A 19,793-nucleotide genomic window follows, 5' to 3' on the forward strand; every position below is an offset into this window, starting at 1 on the left:
AGTTAAATAGGACCACCAAAAGAAATATTTTTGACAATTGTGGGAAATAATTTTGAAAGGGGATTGTTGTGGGAACTGTGTGGCCCCAAATCAGTTATTTTAACCTGCTCCATACATTGTTTTACTTCTCACATGCACAAAAATGCCTCTCACATTTCATCATACATAAACATAAAATCACCACTCATATGCATTCCTTTACATACATACCCCTACAGTAGCTCTTTTGAGCATGTGAAAGATACTAAGTTTCACAATTGAGAGTTTTAAAGTGTTTATTATGGCCTGCACAGCCCTTCATGTTGCTCAGTGATGCACACAATATTAAATTCATTCCACATTAGCATATCATATCCAAACTTCACATCAATGCTGATGTTCTTAAGTTTCTTAACACTGCAGAGGAAAGACACAGGGTTCCTATATCAAAGTCTGAACAAACCACCCCCAAACACACACATATAAACCCTTCCAGTCAGAGTCCACCCCCTGCCTCGACACCAAGCCCCGAGGAAAAGGAGATTGCAGAGGCATGCGGAGAGTAATGTTTTCTCTTTCTCCGGCTTAGTATCATTGCATTACTTTCATTACTTTTTATCCCCTCTTAGAGGAGAAGATGAGATGAGTTTAGCAAAGGAAATAAACAGGAAGAAAGAAAATCCATGGTGCTAAAGCATAAATATTTTTCTTTTACTATGAACTCAACAACATGGGAGGATTTAAACAGGTTTCAAAGGACCTGCATACCCACAAAGTTGTTTTCATTTATTCTATTTGATTAGACCTCTGCTCAGGTTGAAGGTGGCTGCAGCTGTGCTGGGAATTCACAAACTCACCAATTCATGAACTTACCAAACTACCGTTGTCCCTCCCTTAGGCTACAACAACACTAAAACGGCGGTCACACTTCAAAGTGACATTAACTCCACATGAAATAGGTGCGGCCAGAAACTTGGTGGCAAAGTTACTACTTGCGATGATAGTTGGTGAACTGTTGTAGATGGCGAGCTAACGGTTAGCATGCTAGCCAGCCCAGCTAGGTCAGCACTAGGTCAGTCACAATAACTTCCAGAGCTTCTGCTGACATTTTATTTATCATTGCATACCAGCTGTTTCAATATAAACTTATTTAAGAGGGGAAATAAAGCTCTCAAAGTTAACAAACTTGCTAACAGTCAGGTAGCAAATGTATTAGCTTGTTAGCTTACCCTGGACTTATTACTACCATTGATTTCTGTGTCATAACTGTCTGCAAATCATTGCTCTATGTGGAACCCTCTCTTCCCCTGACACAGGAGGTTAAATAAAAGTGAATGATTTTTTAGACTATTCTTCCCTTCAAAGGTCAGCACTGTGAAGACAGTAGCCTTTATCATAATTAATTGATTTCATCGCAAAAATCCTAAACAGGCCTTTAAAGTCTTATTTCAAATTGCATAGCACCTAGCACTAAAAAATGATACAATGCCAAAAGTCTGACTGAGATAATAAGGAAAATATTAAGCAGAGTTGAAGATAAACAATGTGTGACCTTGCTTGTCAAAGTCAGCAAGAGCTGATTGGTACTGACACCAAAACAGGATACACATTCTTGAATTCATCAGTCACACAGGGATCAATTAAACAAATAGGATTTGATGTAAATATTGAAACTGATGCGTGTGTGACCACAGCTTTACGAGGAATAATGGGGATAATGTCAATCAAGCCACATCTGTCCCCGTCCACAGTCCAGATAAGAGGTCTGATACTTAATACTCTTCTGCAGCTTAGTGGAGATTAACACAAATGTTTTCCAACATCATTTGATTCCTACACAGATTTAACAACAAGCCTACATAATTATTTCATAACTTGGGCTGATACAACAAAGAAATAAAAGTCAAACCCAAATAATCGAAGGCTTCAAAAGTTGAGTGGGTTCGCTTTGTTTGAGCTTTCATTTGTAGTGTTCTGGCATGACATCTAAGTAAATGAAGGAAGCTCCAGAAGCGCATCAAGCAGATGTGTCAGTCAAAAAGGGCCCAGGCTTTGTCAGAAAGTTCTTCTGGGACAAAATCATTAAGGGCTGTTTTCCACTTGACCCTAAGAAGACTTCACATCCATTTTGATGTAGTCTCATGCCCACACACCTCTGACTGAAGTGATACAATGTTGTGTTAAGGAGAGCTTTTGCGTGCATGTGTAAAGGTTCTCGCCTATCCTTTGACACATGGAAGACTCAATTTGATCTTACAATAAAGAGAGAATTGACCTTCTCGGGTGTGCATCTCTGTTTTTAGCTTTGAATGTGAGAAACAGTGACAGATGGGGAGATTGACAGTGAGAAATTGAAAGAGAAAAACGGAGGCGGAGACTGACAGAGACAGAAAGGCAAAGGGGGAGATGGAATGATAGATTTGAGTATCGTTTTATCAACATGGCTGATATTTGTCTTTCATTGTTTAAGCACTACTGTCATATGAGTAAAGGTTATCTGAGTCAGAGTGAGGGGGGAGATGAAGCGATAGAGAGCTCAGTGAAAGATGGAAAAGGAGAAGGTGAGAGAAAGGTCAAGTCCGCTGATATACCAGCACAAATGGAGAGCGTGGATTACAGCTATGACTGAACTAACACAGAGATACACAAATGCATACACACTCGACAAGTCTGTGACTGGACCCCTACAGGTCCTTGCCCTTTAAAAAGACCACACAACTGTTAACACCAGCCTAATGAAAAAATGCCTATAGGAGCCATCACTCCTGGTCCATCCTTCTGTCTCACACTCACCTCCTGAATTGTCTCATCATCCTTCTTCTTTTTAACCTTCCCATGAGCTCTTGCTATCATTTATTGTGTTTTTTCTTAAATGATGTGTGTATGTGTAGATGGAGCAGTCTGCAGTTGCCACGGAAACCAAGTGTCATAACCACTTGTACGGCTTATCCATTTATACTGTAGTACCACTAGAAGTGTTAGAGAGGAAGAGAAATGGAAAGAAAGAAAGAAAGCTGAAGTGAAAGATGAAAAAATGATCTCAAGGGTCAGGCCTGGCAGTATTTATTCCTTTATTTTCTAAGGAAAAAAGGGCGACTGGTATGTTTTACAATAGGGAGAAGCAGTAAGGTGTAGTTATATCTACAGCACCAAGTCACTCATGTTTTCTAGTGTAATTGTAGCAGTTTCTAGCAGATTATTGCATTAAGTGCAACAAGTCCCTAAACCTACTACATACATGTCCTCCAAAAGCACCCATACGAGCGTTTGCTGACACCACCCCGATGGTACTTGTATAGTGGACTTTAGGTGCCCAGCAGTACTACAGTGGAGAGTTAAGACAAGCTCCATTTTTTGCAAATGTCCTTTTGACGCATTGCGAGGTACAACCAGGCGAGAGCCAATCAGAAGCACTCCTACTCTACTAGAGGAGTCGGGATTGCTTCCACCACAGTGATAGGACTGCAATGCGAAGCTCGGGGGCCATTGTTGTATTAAAACAGTTTTGCTTGCTCGTGTGGGAAAAACGACAGCAAAAAAAGCTATTCTGTACTCGAGGAAACAAACTGTACTACAATCTCCTTGTGTGTACTGCATCGACTATGAACACAACTGTTCATTCAGAGCAGAGCATGTAAACGTAGGCCAGAGACATACTTTGTATCTCTATGTGTGAACGCAGCTTCACGGCTTGGGCTACAAACTAAGCCTACTGCAACAGAGCTGGGCTGTGAAGCAGTTTTGGTCAAGTTGGACGTTTCAACTTCCGTGTTCTTCATGTGACGTACAGCGGCCCAGAAAGTGTTCTTCTGATAAATAATCATTGGAAAAGGGGCAGTTGTAAAATGGTGAACACCTTTCGGGGCACCATCTTTGAATGTGGTATACACTTGTTTACTAACACAGCCATTCTACAAATACATTTTAAGCCCAGCTATATGTCTCACTACTTCCTGAAACAACACACTCCTCCTTACACTTACAATATAACTTATTTAGTCTGTTTGAACCTCTCCTTGATTTAAAATGAATGATGTTAACCTTACTTCAATAAATAATGTGTTAGCCTTCAAACCTGTCATTTCTCATATGCCATGAGTTAAAAATTGAATTAAAGTTACCCCAGGCATAAAACATCCCATCTTATAAAAGTCTCTCCTGTCAAGTAAATTGTAAATCCACAAACCTAAATAGAATCAAATGTTGTCTCTGAAGAAACTGATAAGTAGATATTTGGTCTTCGAATATTACAGATTGTTTCTTTTCTTTATGTTTATGAATTAAGGAGAGTGAAGGATTCAACGGCTGGATTGTATGTAAGTGTTTTATTTGACCTCTCTTTCTCTTTTTATGCAGGATCGCATATATTGGACAGACTTGGAGGATGAAGCGATATACAGTGCCAACCGACTGACGGGACACGATGTGGTAAAGGTGGCAGAGCACCTCAACAACCCTCTGGACCTGGTGGTGTTTCATGAACAGAGGCAACCCAAGGGTAAGACATGCAGCAACAACGACATGTTGTGGACATTTGTTATGCTTGCTTTGTTTCTAGGGCGGTAGCAGCCTCTGCAAACTGATTACATGAGGAGCTACAGGTGTTATCGGTGTAATGATATCTTGCAAACCCAAATAACAAACTAACCACACAAAAAGAAATCCTTTCAACAGTGCACTTCCTTATTTTAATATAATGCAATTTACCTGTTTTCTTACCCAGTCGATAGTTTCCTTCTTCAAGCCTTGAATTATCCATGCATAGACCAATGGGTCCACTTATTAAAACTGTCTGAAATAATAAGAAAATAACCCTGTTTGTGAGTAGATTGATGTGTGTTCTGTGCGTGTCAAATTATGTAGTATTTTTCCCAGGATGGATGCTTTTCAGGTGTGCAAAAGAACAACTGTGTGTGTGTGTGTTTGTGGTAGTTAACCCGACAGGCAATTTTAATGTGTGAGTCTGTGTTTTCATGCTTTTTTTTTTTTTTGCAAGCAGTCTTGTCTGAGTGCCAGTGGGGAGCTAATTGCATTTTCTCATTAATAAATCAAGAGTTCTGCTCAAAGAGATATCACAGAATAAAGCATGTTTTTCCCGAAATGCCAACAAAAGCAAGAAATGAAACAAACCAGGTCTAACGAGGCTAAATGAAGACACACTGAATGATCTCTAGCTGCCCTGTGAAGATACTAGTAGTGCTGATTAGGGAAATACTCGATAAAATGTGACCTTGAGTGAAGCAATTTGCCACGTCCCTTTGTGTCACTATTTTATCTTTCTCTCTTGCTTTTCACATAGTCCTTTCCTATCAGAATATAATATAATATACTAATCCAAAACCCAAAAGGGAAGATCATCGATTAATGATTGTTTACCACAACTCCAGACATGTTGGAGCCATATTTGAACATCTTTATTTTTTGACATTCTTCCTCAAAAGAGCCTCTCTGCCTGTATCCTCTCTTTGTTGTGCCTTTTTATTTTTTATTTATCTCTTTATTTTGTGTATTTTGTGTCCATCCAGCTGTGTTTTGAAGCCTAAGTTCCATGTTTTAGTGCTTATTCTAGAACAGGGGTCGGCAACCTGCGGCTCTTTTGATAGTAAAGGTTGCCGACCCCTGTTCTAGACCTAAGGGAAGCAGTGCAGACGAGGAGAAGGGCACACTCGAGCTACTGCAGCTTCAGAATAACATCATTTTGCAAAGTTTAATTATATATTTCTCTACTTCCCTTGTCCTCTACGTTCTCCTTATATCCTTCCTTCTTTTTCTCGCCCTTTCTGTTCTGTGATTGCTTTCTTCTCTGATCTTCTCCTCTCCTCTTCCACCCTTGTGCCCCTTTCTTCCCCCAGCATAACATTTAAATGTGTTGTCATGATATGGCATTTCAAAGACTTTGCTTTCACCCAAAGAGCCTCATTTAAAGGCAGGTATAGAATACATTAGGAGTTTCATTTAGACAGCTGTTCATATTACATACTTGATATGCTGAGAGACTGTACACCAAGCACAAACATATTCCTAGTTTATTAGAATATATGTGTGTGTGTGTTGTGAGTGATGTTGCTGCTTCCTCTGACGGCTGATGATTCCTCTGATGTGTTGCTCTTTAAAAAATACCATACCACAATTTTCACATGTCACATACTTGTCTTTTTGTGCTTGAATTTACGTGTGTAGTCACTTTTTCACTGGGGCTTAGATTCTTCTTGAGATTTTCATTTAAGAAAACGTTCACACCAGTACCGGCCTAAATTCAGTTCATTACTTTGATGCTGGTGATGCTGACGAGACCCAAAACTGGGGCTGTCTTTAATTCTTAATAGGCTTTTCCTCTCAACTATTCCGGTCTACTGTACATGTGAACCTCTGTGCTCATCTCCCCCGGAGCTGACATGGGATTGCAAAGTACAGAGCATTTGGAGAAAAGCACAAAATGTTTTGCAAAATGTCATTACTGAAAGTTTTCAATGGCTTCAAAATGTGTAAAGCAAAATATTAATTAATTAAGGGAAAATGTAAAACTCCTATTTGTCCAAACCATTTTTGTAATCCTCTTCAAATGTTTGCTTCTGTCCCTCAAGCCCAAGATACCTGCAACATCGGCAGTCTGCCTAACGGTGGCTGTGAATACCTCTGCCTGAAGGCCCCCCAGATCACAGACCACTCTCCCAAGTACACCTGTGCCTGTCCTGATGGCATGGAGCTGGGACCAGACATGAGGCGCTGTGCTATAGGTAAGTCCGTCACGCTCGGAAAGCAATAAATCACAGGAGCACACTCAATTAAAGGGTTTGTGCTGAGTCACATGAAGTCTACACCGCTGTAATCACAGTGACATGATGGAGTTCCAGGTCATACTGATGTTTAACGGGTTTCTCTCTCCCAACACTGCTGACAGGAGTCCACCTCATGATCAAGTATTTATACATATCATTAAATAAGTGTTTTGCTTTAAACTATTCAGTATGGCTATGGGAAACATTTCCAATGCCATATCAGGCTCAAGGATATACTATATCTCGTATGATGACTTGCTCTCACCACTCTTTTAAAATGGTCAGTAAAATGTATTCTGAATATATTAAATACAAAAACAAATATGAAAAAAGGGTATTCTTTTTAGTGGGGAATTTGTCTGCTTGTATAAACAATAATACACAATTCATATTGCAATCATAAGAGAAAAGGCTATTGGCTATTGCAGCTTTATTCTAATATTCCCCAGTACCAGCCTTCAACAGTGCAAAATCTGGAAATCTTATTGTATTAATTATGATTGATTCAAAGCCAACTCCTTCCGAGAATTTGATAGCTGTGCCTAATGTAACACTATCTTGGGAAGTGGGTTATGGATTCTCCCTGCTTCCCTGTGTTCCCAGCACACCTCCATTATTTCACTGACCTTATTTTCCCCGCTCAGCCAGTCCCCAGTCTCTGCAGTCACCACATTTGTTAAATTGTTATCCTTAATAGACCTGCGCTGTTTTGCATCTCATGTTTGCACAGGTGAGGAGAAATGAGCTGAGAAAGAGAGATGATGATGTATGTAGGCCACCATTCAGACAATGCCCCTGAGAAAGGAAGGGAGAGGGAACATGGCCATTGAGCGCGAGAGAGAACATTTGCACTTGCAATTTTTGGACTTCGTAATGCAGTACAAATATTTCTGCTGAGCTCTTATTAAGTTTTGATAAAAATGTCCCCTTATATTATGTTCTTCTTGCTCTCTGCTTTATGCCTCTATCTGTTTTGGAGCAAAGCCTTATCAATTTTGCAGCAACCATAAAACCCTAAGAAATGTATTTGGTTCCCTTGTCTCCCCTCTATCATCATCCCTAATGGAGGACAGGACGATGTTCCTTAAACTGGAAAGATTCGCTGATCAGCGCAGACATTTCATTCTACCTAGCAGCCCCTCCCATCTTATTTTGACAGACTAACAGTGCGTCCCTATAATTAGGACCACTTGTATTATTTCTGATATGTTTTCATTTTAATTGGATGCTGTGTATTTGTGTAGACTATTACACTTATGGCATATAGGATTTTATTTATTATTTATTTGTATTCATTCTTTAAGGGTTTTCAGGGAGGAACATACCAAAATATGAAGGGAAAATCATTTACATTTGCTCTGTTTTTGTACATTTCTGTACACCTTATGTCCATTTATTTGTTTGTGAATTGACACAAATAGAAAGGCGACCTGTGAATAGATGCTATATTCAGTACTGATACACACAAACTGATTAGAGATTCCAGTTAGCTTGAGCTACACACATATATGTATATATATATATAATTATATATATATATATATAATTCTCCCTATGCTATGATGTTTAAAATTACTGCCCCTGTTTAATAAACAAACAAACAGATGGCTTTTTAAAAAGGTAATGAAAGTAATATCTGATATACGCTTCCCTCATTAGCCACATTAGCAACAGAGCCACATTTTGGTATTGAAAAATAGGGCAATAATTCACTTATTATCTTTTATTGATTTTCAACAGAAAATATAATATTCTAATTGTTCTAAAAAATGTATATTATCCAAGTGAATGATCTTTATCCTTAGCTCAACAAAAGTGATCATTGAAGTTAAAAAGTTTGATCTATGTAATGCGTAGTAGCAGAATACAGTTGATTGCTTTGAACATCAGATTCATTACATTTGTCATAACGTTGTAAGTACTGGTATCAAAAGATATCCTGATAATTGTTAAAGCCTTATCGCCCAGCTGTATTTGAAACTCTGGGGAGTTGGGAGTATGTTATAATCTTTTAATGTCCCATTACATGCTGTGTATTGATGCACACATCCAAAATACTACAACTGTTAGTGCCTTTAAGTAAAACCCAGAATACTTAATACATTGTTGTCCTGTTTCTCTTTTGCAGTTCGACCCAGAACAACCACAACAGCTGCTCCAACCACCACCACCAGCAGCATCATCACCACCACAACTCCCACCACAACCACTGCAACAAGCGCTTCAGCAACTAGCACAACTGCTACCACCACCACGACTCCCCCCACCACCACCTCCACCTCCGCTTCCACCACAAGCTCCAGCACCACCACCTCTGCTGCTGTGACACTCAAGCCCACAACCAGACGCCTGTCGACATCTCAGACCCCCCGGAGAACCTCCACGGAGCAGCCTCGGACCCCCGCTGCCACGAGTACAGAGACGACCAGTTTCAGCAGCACAAGTCAGACGTCCACATCCACATCCACACACACACCTCTACTGGGTCCCGTGGCCCCCAACAGCATTCAGAGAGAGAGCAACGCCAACCTCTCCCACAGAGGTAAGGATCATGGTGAGGGGGTTTTGTGCATAGGAAAGTGAGTTTGTGTGAAGTGTATGCACACAGTATGTGAGTGTGACGCTCCACTGCCATCACTACTGCTACCACCTGTCGTTAAAGCAGCAGGGAGCTAATATCCACTACTTACATCAGCTTCCCTCCTCTCTCTGGCTTCTTTGTCGGACCAGCTGTCTATTTACTGCTCGTCCTCTTCCCCTCTCTGCTTTTCTCTCTTGCACACACACACACACACACACACACTATACTCACTAGTGTTTCTCTCGGTCTGCTTGCTGTCGGTCCCCCATGAGCAGCGTGTAACAGAGATGTCAGAGCTAACAAACGACAGTCCCCTCCATTCTCACCTTACACCTCATCACTCATCCTCACTTTCTGACAGCCTCTCTCACTCTTTACCCTCCCTCTTTCTCTCTCTCCTCTCTTTCTCTCTCGCTCTCTAAAACTGTCTCTTTCTCGCACCAATCATGCTTTGCTGCCGTGCCAGAAAAATACCGCTTTATAGTTTGTTGCCCAGACAAACAATGACAGCGGCAGTAACAATGCTTTACAAAGCCACGCTAAGACTTAGAATGTATTTGGAAGCAGAGAAGAATTCTTGATAACACAGAAAAGCACAATTGATAAACCACTGCGCTGCACACCACATGCTACAGCCGGATTCTTGCTGCAGAAATCAGTGTTTTCAGATTTCGGTTTGAATTGTTGTCGCTAAAAATCCACCCAATTGCTCCTTTTATTGACAGAAAGGGTCTAGAAATGTATTGCTTTTTCTATGGTCTACTAGCTTCAACACCACCCCACATTTTCAGACCAAAGCAGGAAACACAAACAAAAAGTAAAACTAAATCTACTGATTCATGCAGTTACTTAGACACTTTAGTATAACATTTAGCTAATATCTTATAAGTGTATGACATAGGCTCAGGAGATAATTACGTATGGAATAGAAGTAGAAGTAGAGGGAAGTAAGAGAAAAAGTGCTTGGCAAGTGAGACAGATTGCAAGCTGCTGCACTGTGTTTGAACTCCAATTTGACAATATTGCATTAACATCAGAGACATTTCTCCTTATATCGCAAAACCAGGAGAGCAAGGACTGAGATTGGAAAAGCTATACAGAAGGAAAGGAGAAAGGAACGATGATGAAAGTGAGTGTGAGAGTTGGGAGGAAAAGGAAGAGTTAGACACGTGGGGAGGACGGGGGAAATGAACGAGATAAAGAGCGAGGAGTAAAACTAAGGATTATTAAATGAGAAGGTACGGCGAGAGGCAATAAAAAGGCCATAGAGGGAAAAAAGAATGAACAGAGTACAAAAAGGAACATGACAGTCCAGCACTTGAACGGGAAGGATGGGAGTTATACAATGACACTCTGTTGGGAGGGAAAGCAGCATTTACAGGGGTAAGAAGAGGCAGGAGAAAGTGATTTTCTGGGAATTAAAGAGAATGGCTGCTACAGCTAGACTCATCTCTTTGGGGGGGGGGGGGGGGTTGGGTTTAATAAAGAGCATGAACATGTTTCCTGTAGTCTCTGAAGTTGTCAGCGTCCTCACCACACCACAAGTGCTCCCGATGAGAGGTGGAGCATACACGGATGAGAAAATGGGGCATGAACAAGACACGTCTCCAAACCCACGGGCCATGTGTAATAATTTCCAATTCGGTGCACACTGTCAAATTCGCCGGCATCAGCTGTTACACATGTGCGGCGCTCCGGCTGGCATGGTGGAGAGAGGTGGAACCAGGAGTTTCAGGAATAAAAGATAAACCGCAGCTGGTACACAAAGCTCATAAGCATCTACGCTCTTACACGTATGAACCTTCACTCTTGATGCCAGTAATTATTCATCAATCTTTCTGCCACATTGAACAGGACTACAACATGCTTCCCTGCTGGTAAAAGGATAGGTGCACATTTTCCAAGTCAGTTTTAATCAAATAGTTGGGTGCCCAAATGGAAATTGAATCACTCCTCCTGTTCATACTCGCCCTAAAGAGATCCCTTTCTAAAGCGCTGTCATTGTAAGTGATGGGGGACAAAATCCACAGTCCTTATTCTGTGCAAAAAGAAATCCCAAAATGTCTCATAAGTTCATGTGAAGCTCCAGCTCAGCAGTCTGAGACAAATCAGACTGCTGAAAGTTTTATTTTAGTTTTTTATTTGTGTTACTTCACTACATCTCAGTACCAAAACACTGTCTGTAGAAACAAAATAGGGAATTCTCTTCTAAAAAAGAGGCACTTAGTGTAATTAACTTTTTATTGTCTTCATATACACTTTGGGATACATTTTTGCAGAAAACCAGGACTGTGGATTTGGTCCCTCACATTTTAGCACGTTATTAAAAACAAAAGAAGATGTTTTCAGTATGAAAATTAATAATTACAGACAGCAGAGACAGTTTTAATGTATTTATGTGCGTGTGAGTATTGTTTTAAGTTAACCTGTCCATTTATTGTGGCCACCTTTAACACATTGCAAGACATTCACAACCATGCAAATCTTTCATCAAAGGTGTGACTAACATTGTGTGCTTTTAATATTTAAATTCATATTTGTTGACTTTAATATAACTACCAGAGTTAACTACACATTAAGATAGGGTTATATTCAAAGGAGCCAAATGCAGGGATATGAAAAGAGACATTTTCACAGAAGCAAACAGCAAATTCTGTTTGAACTTAAAATCCCTCCAGCAATAATGGTCTTAATGAAATTGAGACTTTTTCTCTCTCACTTTCTCTTTGCCTTCACTTTCCAAAACTACTTCTTTCATAACTGCTGCTTTAACAAGATTCTATTAATCCGCGTTTTAGAGTCTTAGGACCCATTGGACGTCACTCATACTTTAAGAAAAGCCAAATTCACTTCTGCTGACTCAAGACTCAGACGCTTCACTGCTCAATCTGACGCCTCATCACCTGCTGTGCCTTTTTATGTTACAGTATGTCTTTCAGTGTGTGCGTGCAGTTATCAAAATGCAGTTTATCCTCTATATTGATCGCATTTATGACAGAAAATGTGTCTTAATTGTGTGTCCCATCCGTCACTTCCCATCTGTGCCTTTTCCGTGCATACAACTACACAGTCTCTCTCTAGAACGAGCCAATCGGTATGCAGGGCCAGCGCTGTGATCTTCTCTGTTAATCTTCCTCACTCGACTTCATTAGAGCCATCTGATCACACTTTGGCTAATGGCTAGCCTGCTGCTAATTGGAGGGTTGGGAGCAGGATTGACTTCACGCTGCACACAGGACCATTCAGTGTGAGAGTCGGAGGGGAGTCGGGATAGGAACCATGTCTAGAATTAATGTTTACTGTGACACAATATGAAGACATGCTGTAGATAAACAATAACTTGCAACACAAAGTCATGTGTTCAAATTCACACTCAAGGTCAGCTGGACTATAAACTATTTTTCAAACCTCCGTTGAAAGATGTATCGCTTGCTATATCAAAATTTGTTTTTGAATTGTACTGATGCATTACTTTCTGGAATTGCATTTGTCTCCTCTTGTTTCAAAACGCATCTCATTGCATTTATATTGCATCCTGGTATGATTCATCCACATTTCATTTACACATGCTGGTTTAAAAGGAAGTAGGAAAAAAACAGTCCAAAGTGAAATCAGATGGATTCCCCGCCCTCATATTATGCAAATAGTTTTTTTTGTAGCGAGGCCTTTTGGGGAGGTTGTTTTGGAACAACACTTTTTGCTTAGTTTTGTTTGTCTTTTTCTTTTTGTTTCCTTCTTCATCTCAGCTGCGAGTGATCACTACCTCATAGGTAACAACATCACAGTAGCTGTTCTGGGGATAGTCATTCCTATCGGTGAGTACTCTTTACTTTCTCGCTGTGTTGCCTTTGCTTTCTGCCCGCCTGCTTCTCCCTCCTCGCTTCTCCGTCTCAGCTTGTCGCTCAAGACCCGCATGTCGTGTGAGGATGTGGTTTTATTGTGTGTCTGGCTGCATGTGTGTATGTCTGGGTTCGTTTGAGAGTTTGTACTCCCACCTGACTGATTAAAATGAGTATATTTTAGATTTAACAGTAACAATTTGTGTCTTTTGAGCATGCAAGTCCTTCAAGCACAAAATAATAAGAGTATTATCAAAGTAATTGAGAAAATGTACTGAGCTGTGGTATAATCCCAACAATAGCCTCCTGGCCAACGGCTAGAAAAAGCCATTATGGGCCAGTAAGCTTGTCAGCCATCGATGACCAAGCTTTTGTAATGTGCACATTATGTCATTATTAATGAGATTTGAGCAAATGGGGAACTCAGTTCTTGTTTTGTCATCATATTTTACCAGCTTTCTATAACATTAAGCTCATGTCCCCACGCTGATCATACAGTATGCCCAGACTGCAATCTATCCAGTGCTCTGACCTATTTATCTGACCCAGTGGAGAGTGGGTTACACAGTTACTGGAATCAGATTTTTAATAGCAGGACAAAGGGCTTAATGAGATAAAATTGTGTTTTTTGGCTTGGAGCAGTTTGAATTTTCACCTGGGAAATAACATTATTGTCAGAGTAGAAAAAAAACCCTATCAGGCCACAACACGACAATAAAACTGAAATAAGGTAGGCAGACAAAGATAATGCAGCTTCTTCCAATAACACCAGCTTAGTTAAGTAGTTTTATTCTATTAACTTTCATTTAAATGATAATCTTATTTTATGGAAATATTTAATGCTTTCATGCATAACCTAACTTAGAAATCAGCTGAATGTGCAAATGACCTTTTAGAAGCGGCATATGTTGCTAATTGAGATCTCTTTCATCCCTAATATTGAATACTTTGATAAATTATGCGAGCGCTAAAACATCGTAAAGCAATTTTTTTCTCTTTTCATTCTCGATGATTGAGCTATCAGCTCATTAAAACATCCCCCGAGACGGTTAACCCTTTCCACCCCATCCCTCTTTCTGTCCTTCTGCCATTCATTGCTGCCACAAATCCCCCCATTCTGTATTTTGTTTAGCAGCTTTGAAACGTTAATTATTGTTGGAGGTCCACAAGGGCCGGATTTCTGCACCCCAGCTCTCCGCTCACATCCGTTAATGCACTACGCCCACCCATAGCTCCACAAGGGGAAACAACCCAATAATGATTATCAGTATTTAGCCAAAGTCAGGCTGTTATGCCGCTCTGTAATTAGAGGGAAACATTTCTAAATGAGACAAAAGCTGATGTTTTTTTTAAACCAGTGAGCATTTAGAGAAGAACAAAGGAGGATCTGGGGTTTCCAGCCCAGTCACACAGGGATCTCAAGTTTCTAACAAAAGAGCAATTAGATTGGGCTTCCACAGGGTATGCAGACTCATCTATGGACGTGGGCATACACATACACACACCAAAACACACCCACGCACACACTTGTTTTATCTCTCCTCGTTGACACACCTCTGTTTTTGGCGGTAGGTCTCTCACACAAACTCATACGAGCACTATACTCACACTCAGGTCCTAAAGGGCAACTAGGCAGTCATGCTGATATGGTAATGAGAGAAGAGAGACAGAGCTTATCTCAAAACCTCTTTCTCTCTCTCCTTTCCCTCTCTATTCTCCTCTCATATCCCCATCCAAAAAACACCAGTCAGGCAGTCTGAAGATTGTGATTCATTTGTTTGCCCATGCTAATGCAGAATTATAAATCATGGCCCAAATGTAGCACAAGAATAATGCGGTGATGACACTTAAGCAACCTTGTGGGGCTTTTATTTAAAAACAAACAACTTAATCACTGGCTTCAGGACCTGAATGCTGCAAGATTTAATTAAAAAGGTCCGTGTAGTTCAGTCATTGTGTGTGTACATATATTTGTGTTTGAGTGTGTGTTGGATGAACGGTGTGTGACGGTGCATGCAGACATTCATTGTTGCAAATTTATGTATGTGCCTTTTTTGTTTATTTGTGTTTTTGATCATTCTGTAAGATTGAGACTTGGAAGGAATGTAATAGACTGTTTATTTTATTATATACTGTATGAAGGCTCATTGTTGTTACTAGTTTCACTGAAAAAGGCCTAGATCGATACGCAGGGTTTCCTTCCGCATATTTTGTCGCTCCAATTTGTTTTGTCAACAATTTAGTTTAGGTCATTTCATTTTTGAAAGAGAACAACAAACAAGCTGTTTAAGTACTTTTAGGGCCTTAAGGTAATTTCAAACAAAGTTAGTTAAACAAAAGTATTTATGCAGTAATTAGTCTTCTTACAGTATAGTCCTGTTTTATTGGCAACGAAATGAACACCAATGAAGTCCTACCGTTATGCTACCATAACGTCACAATTCATTTGAACAAAAAACAAAAATGTCCACCACAAGTTTTTCCCCCTGATTGGATTACCCTTCAAGCCTTTCTTAGATTATATATCATTTTTGAAAAATAAAGACAGATGATAATGAGCCATCAGTACATGAGAGAAAGTGTGCAAGGCGTGTTTGTCCATGTGAGTGCTTAATGCGCCGCTCTGTGTCCCCTGGGCTGTGTTAACGCTCCCGCCGTGTGTTGTTGTTGTGTGTGTGTTAAACACATGCAGTCCCTATCCTTGCCACAGTGGTCATCGGATTACTCTGCACCGGCGGGTACCTGGTTTGGCGCAACTGGCGACGCAAGAACACCAAGAGCATGAACTTCGACAACCCTGTCTACCGCAAAACCACGGAGGATGACGACGACGAAATCCACATCGGGCGACACAGCGAGTCCATTGGTCACGTGTATCCAGCAGTGAGTGGCAGCCACAGTCAGCCATTCATAGCCCTTCCTCTAGGGGGCGGCGTCACAGACAGCAACTCTCACTGGTACTCAGGGGCACCGATGCTCTCCAGCGGAAAATGAGAGAAGTTGCAGAGGAAAGGAAGGAGTGTGGAATATTTGGGATATGGAAGCATGGGCGGGGGTTTTTGGAAAAGCCCGTTTGTTGTACATGTAGGCCTGGTGGAAAGAAAGAACAGGCTTGCACACACGCACGCCCACAATCTCACACATCATTTTTGCAGTAATCACTGAAAACAGCAATCCTACACACACATAAGCCCTTCACGAGTACATCATATTCACATTGATTTCACCTTCATGACCATAATCATACAGTACATATTTTTATCACATCTTTGTTGCCAACCTGCCATCCCATGTACTTGTACATTGTGTTAGTCTTTCCGGTGGTTGAAGTGTTTGTTACTGGGCGACATATTTTTTATGAGGCCCCCTTTTCCTGACAAAACTCCTTACATAGATACATAGCAGCTGATGCAAAAGTGAATCTTTCTCAATGTGGTAGCTTCCAATGTTAGTGTTGAAAGGTCTTTGAGGACAAAGAGGACGAGCTGACCGAGAGGACAGCAGAGCACGCGACCATTCTGCAAATAAATTAGATTTGTTTTTGGGGTGGATAGTAGCATCATAATGTTGCCCTCGATTTAATGTTTCCGTTACAGTGTAAATAAGACACGGCAAAAATAATTGATCTCATATTCTATCTTGAGTGCAGTTGCAGAAACCATGAATCTCCTCATTTCATCAGTTGCAGGCTACACTGTTGATTTCTTATTGATTCAAATGCATTTTTTGAGAACCGCTTATTAGGAATGAAGCTTTCTACAATGTCCGGAAGCAGTGCCAGCTGTGAGGCGCACAAACTATTTTTTAAACGTATCAGACCCTTATGACATGTATTTCATATATGTGTTGCTTTAGCTATCGGAAAGCAAGCAGGGAAGGGCAGCCAAAAGGGATTATAGGGGGGTGGGAGTCTAGCGCTTTGATCGGTTGGCATGGTAACACACATTTCTTTGTGTTGCTCCAGAGAGAAAGAAGGCAAAGAATTCTGTGTACCATTGGCATGATGGCAGGCTGCGCACACACACACTGGGGAAACAGGTGCACAAGTCATATTGAGATTCAAGGTCAAATTAGCAACCACTCTCGATGATGGGGATGTGAGGGAACTTCCTCTCCCTCTCTCATCTTTTATAATTTACATCTGCACAAATCTCTTTTATTGTCTTCTATTTTCTTTTACATGTTTTCTTCCTCGTCTGTCCTCTTCTTTCCTCTACTCTCACCTCCTTTCCTTTTGTGGCAGTTTGGCAACTCAGACAGCCAGAGAAATCAGGCTGGCATCATTTGGGCCAGACATTTTCAGCCGTAGGCAAGCATCCTGCATTCCTCGCAGAGGAGCAGCCAGAGAAGCAGGGAATGAATAAGGGAGGGAATTGGAAAGAGGAGAAGAGGAAGGTCAGGGACAAGAGGGAGAAGGAGAATGGTTTATATAGGAACCTGCCATTTCTGTTTCTGGGTGCCATCTAGACTTGAATCTCTCTTTTTCTCCTGATTTCTTTCTTTATTCTCCGTCCATCATGCTACTTCTGTTTCTTTTTGTGTATCTCTCTCTGTGTATCTCTCTCTCTCTCTCTCTCTCCTCTTCTCTCTCTCTCTCTATAGCCGTTCTCTGTCTTTTCTCTATATCTGCGCTAGTAGCGCTTTCTATAGATATCTCTTCGATTCTCTATCTCTAGTCTCCTCTGTCTTTCTACTCTCTGCTATCTCTGGTCTCTCTCTGTCTCGATCCTCTATCTCTTCTTTCTCTCTTTCTCTCTCTCTATCTCTCTCTCTCTCTCCTCTCTCTCTCTCTCTCTCTCTCTCTCTCTCTCTCTTCTCTCTCTCTCTCTCTCTCTCTCTCTCTCTCTCTCTCTCTCTCTCTTACCAGTGGTAACAGTCTTTTTATCTGCTGTTTGCAGCGCGTGGCACTCAGTCTGGAGGATGATGGCTATCCCTGAGGTGGGGGGGTGCAGCCAGCCCCCCCCTACCCAATCCCTTCCTGGCCCCTCCTCTCACCACAGCCTCTACACCACTACAATGAGGCCAGTACAACGCAGAGGAGAAAGAGAAGGAGTCCTCATTTTGCCTGCCCTTTTGAGGAGCAAGGGATGACATGTACATCTTGTAAATCCCCCTTCCTCTCCTTTCTCCACTGGAGTAACATTACTACCACTACTAGCCACTACTACTTCCCTTAGAGCTAGTTTATTAGTAGTCTCTGCTCCACTCCTCTCTTCTCTCTGCCTCTTGTTAGTTGTAGTGGTGTGTAAAATGCTGCTTGATAATGTTGCTCAAACTAACCTCATTTGGCTGTCTCAGTGCACATTGTAAATAGAAGGCTGTCTGGCCACCGTGCAGGCATTCTTTTTTAATTCCTCATATTATGACGTTTTTATTTATTTGTATGTGTTTGCTGTTGTAAATATGTGATCATCATCTCTCAGTGCTACAGTACTACTGGCAGATTTGTCCAAGTTTGCAAGGGTAAACAGTCAAGGACGTTATTTTTCTTCATAGTTCCCTTTACATCTTGAGTTGACGTGACAGATTTCCTTTTAAAACAGGAGAATGTCATCCCGTTTTTACACCGAGCCTCTCAAATTCGCCCCTTTGACATATTGTATGTGAGCAGGCGAAGCCAAATATAGCCAAGGGGAAAGGAGACGGGGAAAAATGATGGGGTTGTCTGCATGTTTGGAGGTGGCTTCGGGGTGACAGAGTTAGAGACGGTGTGTTTTTTTTTGGGGGGGGGGGGGGGGGATTGAGGGGTTGATAGAAGGATTTGTGCCATCAGAGGGCAGTTCCTCAAGGCAGAACGCTGCAGGGCAGAAAAGGCAAAGGATTATGGGTAATCCTCTCTCCTGGTATCAGAGGTATGCGTACAGTTGATAATGTTTGTTGATTTGCGGTGGGTGTTAGGACTCCCACATGATCCTCACTTTTTGTTTGTGTTTGCCAGACAGTGTCACAAAACACCTTCGTGTGACTGTGAGATATGAAAATGTATGCTTCGAGGTACTGAGTTCTATGAGTTGCTCATGCTGTTTTGGAATCCTGTAGAAATTAAGTATAAGAAAGTGAAGTATGAGAAACCAAGCAGCTTACTGATTAATGCATCTATTGATATTATTAGCAATAGACAACTGTGAGTATGAGTTTTTGCTGTATTTTCTGGCTCCAATAGTCTTTAACACTACATTACTCTAATGCTTTAAAGCTCCCACAACATCACTTTTCCTTAACTTTTTTTTAGATGCTGTAGAAAAAGAGCCCACACTTGGAGGGAATCACTTTCCGCTGTCACTGACTGTTAAGTGTGGTTGTTAGTGGCATTGCTTTGTATGAGCAGATGAGTAATACTCTGAGTCTGACTGAGCCGAACACTGATTTGATTTGAAGGCTGGATAGAGAGGAAGCATGTAAACCAGCGTAAAGAGCTGATCTTCCATTGGCTTGCCACAGACATGCTTCCAGCCCATTGAATCAGATGGAATTCATGCCCAGTGACTATCGCAATAATTGCTCATAATGTGTTGTAACACTGAATTACTAGAGGCCGTTATGACAAGTTAATATGATCGCTGTTACAAGTAGTTATGGCTAATGAACAGCCCTCCTATCCTGGACATCATTTAG

The 19,793-nt window shown here is 41.1% G+C and overlaps 1 protein-coding gene across 6 annotated transcripts in view; it reads left to right on the forward strand.

The window, feature by feature from the left end:
* The window catches only part of lrp8 (low density lipoprotein receptor-related protein 8, apolipoprotein e receptor), a 157,648-nt gene extending 138,766 nt beyond the window's left edge, over positions 1-18,882 (forward strand). The window contains exons 14-19 of one of the 6 annotated variants that reach the window (XM_029430058.1): positions 4,336-4,477; positions 6,564-6,716; positions 8,887-9,312; positions 13,086-13,154; positions 15,871-16,061; positions 18,077-18,882. In XM_029430058.1, coding sequence (XP_029285918.1) covers positions 4,336-4,477; positions 6,564-6,716; positions 8,887-9,312; positions 13,086-13,154; positions 15,871-16,061; positions 18,077-18,115 — 1,020 coding nt within the window. In that variant the 3' untranslated portion in view covers positions 18,116-18,882. Of the gene's footprint in view, positions 1-4,335; positions 4,478-6,563; positions 6,717-8,886; positions 9,313-13,085; positions 13,155-15,870; positions 17,748-18,076 lie in introns of those variants that run through there. The other 5 variants (XM_029430059.1, XM_029430054.1, XM_029430056.1 and 2 more) reach the window with 5 other exon arrangements.
* Positions 18,883-19,793: the final 911 nt, after the last annotated feature.

Source organism: Cottoperca gobio, chromosome 4, assembly GCF_900634415.1.
Source record: "Cottoperca gobio chromosome 4, fCotGob3.1, whole genome shotgun sequence".
NCBI classification, from domain to species: domain Eukaryota; kingdom Metazoa; phylum Chordata; class Actinopteri; order Perciformes; family Bovichtidae; genus Cottoperca; species Cottoperca gobio.